We start from the raw sequence: 6,235 nt of genomic DNA on the forward strand, positions 1-6,235 counted from the left end.
CCCTGAGAGTCCCAGCTCCTCCCAGCAATGCTTGCTGGAGTTCACCTACACCCTTTTCATGACACTCATTAACACATTAGCCCTTCTAGACCTTTTCTGCAGCTATTTTTCACTGAATACACTATGCGTATCTTTCCGTGTAAGTATACATGGATAAACATTGTCTTTTTTAAGGACTGCATGATATTTTACTGCATAGATACAAGACTATAATCAGCCAATCTCCCTTTGATCTTTCCAATTTTTCACAATTAAAAACTATACAGCAGTGACCAACTGTACAAACACCTTTGCACACTTGTCAGATTATTTCTTTTGGATAAATTCTTAGAAGCAGAATTGCCAGGTCAAAGAACATGGACTTTGAAAAGACTTTTGATATAATGTGCCAAATTTTTCCCCAGAAAAGTAGTGTGAGAGTAAGTTTCCACAAAATTTCTGAGATAGACCATTAATGATTTCAAATATTTTCCTTGTGTTTCCTTCCAATAGAAGTTAATAGCCTAGTCAAATGCCACATGGTAGGTACATTTACCAGAGTCTGAAGAGGCTGGATAATGTTCTATAAGTTGTGACAGTTTTGAAAAAAATGAGAACAGGTAACCACTGGAAGTAGAGAGATAAAGAGATGTTTTCTTTATTATGCATCTTAATTTTGATAAGGATGTCATTTTTTTGTAAATTTCCAATTTTGGATAGTGATTATTTCTGCATGGTGAAATTATAAGATGATTGATGATGATGATGATGATGATGATTTCGCTTTTCTATATTCTAATATTTTTACAATGTTCTTGTGATACTAGTGCAGTGTTTCTCAACTTTGACACTATTCACATTTTGGTTCAGATAATTTTTTGGCATGGGAAGCTGTCCTATGTGGCATAGGACATTTAGCAGCAACCCTGGCCTCTACTCACCAGATGCCAGTAGCCCCTCTACTTGTGCTAATCAAAAATGTCTTTAGATATTTCGAAATATCTCCTAGGGGTCAAAATTGTCCCTAGTTGAGAACAACTGTACTAATACTTCAGACAATACTAAAAATAATAATAAATACTTACAGTACTCTGTGCTAGACACTTATTCCCACTGCTTCAGAAGTATTATCTTACCAGTCTGAAGGGCAAGAAGTACTGCTGTCCTTAATGAGAATCTGGACCTTGGCAAGATTTATGATTTGGCTCGTGCCTTACATTGATTATGACATTCTATACAAATATGTATTTCAACCACTTTGTGAATAGGACCATGTAACAAGCATTGTGCTAGGAACTTCACATTTATTTAGTTCGCTGATTCTCAGACAGCCTAAGTCACTTTCCCAAGAACGCACAGCTCGTTTAAGTAGGGAAGGCCTGGGTATCAAAGTTCTTTTATCAAGGCAGTGCCGAGACATGAAATAATGTACCCCATACATTATTTCTGCTCCTGTTCTGCTCCTATTTCCCATCTACCCTAAATGGGCAGCCTTGTTGAAGAACCACAGCTAAAGCTAGTCTTGCCCCTGGGGCCAAAGGAATCCATCACTGGAAGCAGCTGGAAGGAGACTGGTTCTCCACCCCAGCTTCAGCAAGGGAGGAAAGAATTGCACAAAGCTGGAACTGCTTCGCAGTCTAGTCGGCTTGTCTGGCCCAGTCGAAGCCCCTCCTTCTCTTCGTGAGCCGAGTGTTGGGTATGAAGTGTGAGGATGGGGAGGCGGGCACGGAGAGCCCTTCTACCTTGACCCAACAGGTCTGGCTGGCACCACAGCCGTGTCGGAGTGGGATTCAGGCTCCCAGGCCACTCCCGCCAGGGACCGAAGCTGGAAAAGTAGGGAGAAGGGCTCTGGTGACTCTCCCAAGAATTGAGCAAAACCTGGCACCCACCCCTCACCACTAACTCAGCCTGGCCACTGGCCCGGTGCGCTCCAGGAGCGCAGCTTGCTCCGTGGCTACAGCACTTTGTTCGCAGCCGGCTGCTGCCCAGCGCCGGGACCGAGAGCAGTCCGCCCACAGCGGCGCCTGGAGGTGTGCGCCTCACCAAGCCGCGGGAGCCTCGAGTTTGAGAACCGCGGGTCGGGGAACCAACTGGGAGCTGCTATCAGTCGGGTCGGACCACCCAGATTTGTAACTAAAGTAGGATCCAGGTTTCCGAGAGACATCTCCAATTTACACTCTGGCCCTCGGACCCCGGACTCGGAGTCCAGGCTGCCCCGTGGGCAAATCGCCCCGCGTTCGGGTGTCCCGTCTGCCTTTCTGGGCTGCGGCGGAACGAACCCCCGCTGCTCCAAGCACCCCGACTGGACCCCTGGGCAGCCTCTTCTGCCCGGGTGGCCTCTCCCCGGGGTCTGTCCCCTTCGCGCCCCCACGCGTCCTTCTTTGTTTCTGAGCTTGCTCTGAAAGTGATGTAACGAACACAGGCTCGCGCGCCGCTTTCCCTCTTTTCCAGACTAAGTCCTCCCTCCCTCCAACACGGCGATCCGCGCAGAGCCCGGAGCTGGGCTGCGCCGTCGCTCTGCTTCCAGAGCCCGGGGACCGCGACGCGCGCTGTGGGAAAAGACGCGCTCCCACGTCCCATCTCCTGGGTGCAGAGTCAGTGGGAAAAGCTAGGCTTTCCTTCCAGAAACAAAGGAGAGTCCAGGGGACAGCTGCTGTGGAGGTTTCTAAGGAGACAGACTGGCTTCTTTCTCATCTCCCAGGAGACCGCAGGATACCTAAGGTACCTAGGTGATCCCCGCGGGTGGATGTTTATATGAGAGACAGGTTACAATAGTAAAGAGACGGACAGACAGACGGACAGAGAACAACTGAAACGGGGCGGGGGGCGGGGAGAGAGACCAAAATTGTCAGACAAGTTTAGAGTCAGAGACAGTAAGAGAGAGTTGGCGGATGGGAAATTAACTTGGATATTTTCTTTTTTTAACCCACTGTGGTTTGCCTTTGAGGGGAGAGAAGAAAGCTGCTTCCTGGCCAGCAAGAAGCCCTCAACCTGGATGGAATGAAAGATGCGGCCTGATGACATTAACCCGAGGACTGGGCTGGTGGTGGCCCTGGTCAGTGTCTTCCTGGTCTTTGGCTTCATGTTCACTGTCTCTGGGATGAAAGGAGAGACTTTGGGAAATATACCCCTCCTGGCCATCGGGCCTGCCATCTGCCTACCAGGCATCGCGGCCATTGCCCTGGCCAGGAAGACGGAGGGGTGCACCAAATGGCCTGAAAATGAGCTACTATGGGTCCGAAAGTTGCCCTGCTTTAGGAAACCCAGGGACAAGGAGGTGGTGGAACTGCTGAGAACTCCTTCGGACCTGGAGTCAGGCAAGGGAAGCTCAGATGAGCTGGCTAAGAAAGTGGGCCTCAAGGGGAAGCCTTCTCCCCGAGGGCAGGCTGAAGTGCCTATGGCCGGCTCCATCACCACCCCCACCCCCACGGAAGAAGGGGAATGCCAGAGCCTGGTCCCCAGCGGGCATCAGGAGGAGACATCCAGATACCTGGACGGCTACTGTCCTTCAGGCAGTTCCCTCACGTACAGTGCCTTGGATGCCAAGTGCTCAGCCTGGGACAGGTCTGAGTGCCCCCAGCCCGAGGACAGCATCTTCTTTGTGCCCCAGGACAGTATTATCGTTTGCTCCTACAAGCAGAACAGTCCCTATGACAGATACTGTTGTTACATCAATCAGAGCCAAGGCAGGTGGGACCACGAAACGATAGTCTAAGCTTTGCATACAAGGGTCGCCGTGTTGATAGAAAGATGACTACACTCAGCTCCCAGTGGAAAGAGACTGCCCTGCTCCAACAGCCTTCACACTGTTAGAAATTAACCTGGTATGTGATGGGTGTGCAAATCTCCGGTGTCTGAGAGCCTTGTAAATAGGCATGCTGGGAACACATTTTAGAGAAGGGTGATGAGGGTTAAGGATACTGGAAAAGCCAACGGGTAGGAAAGGAAGCAGTTCCAATTGCTTTTTAACAATTTAAACTGAGTTGGATGTTTTGTAAATAACCCAAAAAGTGCTACTCAGTATCTGCCGAAAGCAAGATAAAACTCTGAGTGAGCTGCAGATACCAGACATGAAATGATATATGTGCTATCCATAGGGACACTGAGCTACTTTAGGTCTGAAAAAAATTGAAAGAAAAAAGCAATTAAATGCTTCATTATATGAAATTATTTTTATTTGTTGAGATCTTTTCACAGTATTTGCTGAAAGAAATAATCGAGATAGAATAGCTACATCCCTCTTTAGGTGGGATGGTTTTTGGAGAAAGGGGAGTTAAAGACGGCTGAATTATGTAATTGAGCTTTATGATATTATCCTCTGACGAGGTCATGAATTTCAAATAAAGTAAAACAAACATGACCAGCTAAGTGAAAAACTAACATTTTAGATGGTTATGTGACTTCTAAAACTCTTCATTTAAAGTGATTTACTGGGTCTTTATCTGAAGTGTTTTCTAACATTTACTATCTTTCATGTATAATTTCCTCATCAGGTGCAAATGACTTGATATAATATTTTCATAGATTAGAATTTGTTTTCATCAAATCAAAATGGATTTTACATATGTATACAAGTGTCTTTAGCATTTTTGGGAGACATGTACTGGTAATTACTATTCCTATATGCCTTTTAAAATCTGAAGACTATGAAGTCAACACATTAGTCATGAACTTTATGCAGAATTCACATGAAATGCAATGGTTAAACTTCTAGAAATTTTGTAATTTGTACATATGTTCGACACTCTCAAGAGTGTAAATGTCAATGAAATAAGTTAATCTACTAGATTTAAGCTCAGTTTTTATTAGGTTCACCTGATCAGTGAACATTACACAACAAAGATCTATTTCTTATTTAATTTTTTGCTGCTGAGAAAAAAATCACAATGGGATCCTAAAATGTATTTCTTATTTCATTTGCTCAACTCTAATAGATAAGAGGTCAATCAGCCAGAATACTATTTGATCCCTGTTGAAGAGAAATATTGAATTATATATAGAAATAGTGGCATATTTTTTCTTGAGGATCAGAATAATTTTGCATCCTTCAAAAAATGATGATTTATCCTTAATAATCATATTGTTTCAGCCACTTTTCCCCAAAAGGGTAATTGAGGACAAAAATTTGAATATACTTCTTTTGTGTATTTCAGGTCCAACTCTGCAATTCTTTAAGTGTAGCAATTATTCTGTCTTGAGAATCATGCCCTTAAATATCGCAATTTTTAAATCCAGTTCAATATCAAAAATATGTAATTGTCTTTTAGTGGGTTTTTAAATGTTGGAAAATGAGATTTGTGATCCTGGGCAAATTCTATCTTCTCACACCTCAGTTCCCTAAAAAGGGAGGAGTGGGACTGACTTACACTAGATTATCTCTATCCTTCATTCCCAGTTTGAACATTCTATGTCAAAAGCACTTTATATATTGCCAGGAAATGAGTTACAGAAAAATGCAAGCCAAAGTTATGCAATTCATGGTAACAGTTATGCGACATGGATTGAATTCTTGCTACTACTAAAAAGAATTTTGTAGGTGTTTGAAAGCTGATTTGTTTTATTACCAAATTTATTTATTCCACAAAATACATTTCTGGTAATAAAACAAAGATGTTAAGAGTAAAATTTTTTTAGAAGAAATTTTTCAATATTGGTACAGCTCCAAATAATCTAATATATACCCTTACACTAAATGTAATTTACTTTGGATTTGGCATGGAGGGAAAATAGTTTCCTAAAATGATGATACCTCTTAATAATTCTAATGCATTTCGAAAGAGGAAAATCATATTTCTATGAAGGTGAAAATTATTGGATAACTCTTAGGAATAAAAACTTCCTCTAATTTGTTTGTCACTGTGGACAGCTTTAGAGGTGAGGAGAGAGCAAGACATCAGAGAGAAATATTCACAGAGACTCAGTAAATTTTAAAGAAGGTCTAAAAAGAGATGCCTGTAGTGTCAGGTATGGTTTGGGGTTTGGAAAAGTTACTTTCTAATTTCTTGGAACCAGCTCAGACGCCTTCGTATCCTACACACACACACATACATTCCAATTTCCAAATCCAAAGTCAACTACTAGTTTAGAGATATAAGGTATTTCATCGCATTTTCAAGTTCTCTTTCAGAAGAAACTTCAGGTTTCTTCTTCCATCTACCTTCTTAAGATACTTAAAGTATCTAAATATGCATTTGAGGAAATTATCTTCAGTGCTGAAATAATGGTTTGCAAATGTTGAGTAGGGAGGCTTAACATC

The 6,235-nt window shown here is 43.0% G+C and overlaps 1 protein-coding gene across 1 annotated transcript; it reads left to right on the forward strand.

Annotated features, from left to right (window-relative positions):
* The first annotated feature begins 2,986 nt into the window (after positions 1 to 2,986).
* Positions 2,987 to 3,694, forward strand: TMEM215 (transmembrane protein 215). Its single transcript, XM_011381376.2, has one exon. The coding sequence runs from the start codon at positions 2,987 to 2,989 to the stop codon at positions 3,692 to 3,694; it is 708 nt and encodes a 235-aa protein (XP_011379678.1).
* The last annotated feature ends 2,541 nt before the right edge of the window (positions 3,695 to 6,235 follow it).

The sequence above is a fragment of the Pteropus vampyrus genome, unplaced genomic scaffold, assembly GCF_000151845.1.
Source record: "Pteropus vampyrus isolate Shadow unplaced genomic scaffold, Pvam_2.0 Scaffold436, whole genome shotgun sequence".
Classification (NCBI taxonomy): Eukaryota; Metazoa; Chordata; class Mammalia; order Chiroptera; family Pteropodidae; genus Pteropus; species Pteropus vampyrus.

Coding starts and splice junctions, on each gene's coding strand:
- TMEM215 (XM_011381376.2), top strand. CDS start 2,987: ATGCGGCCTGATGACATTAACCCGAGGACTGGGCTGGTGGTGGCCCTG.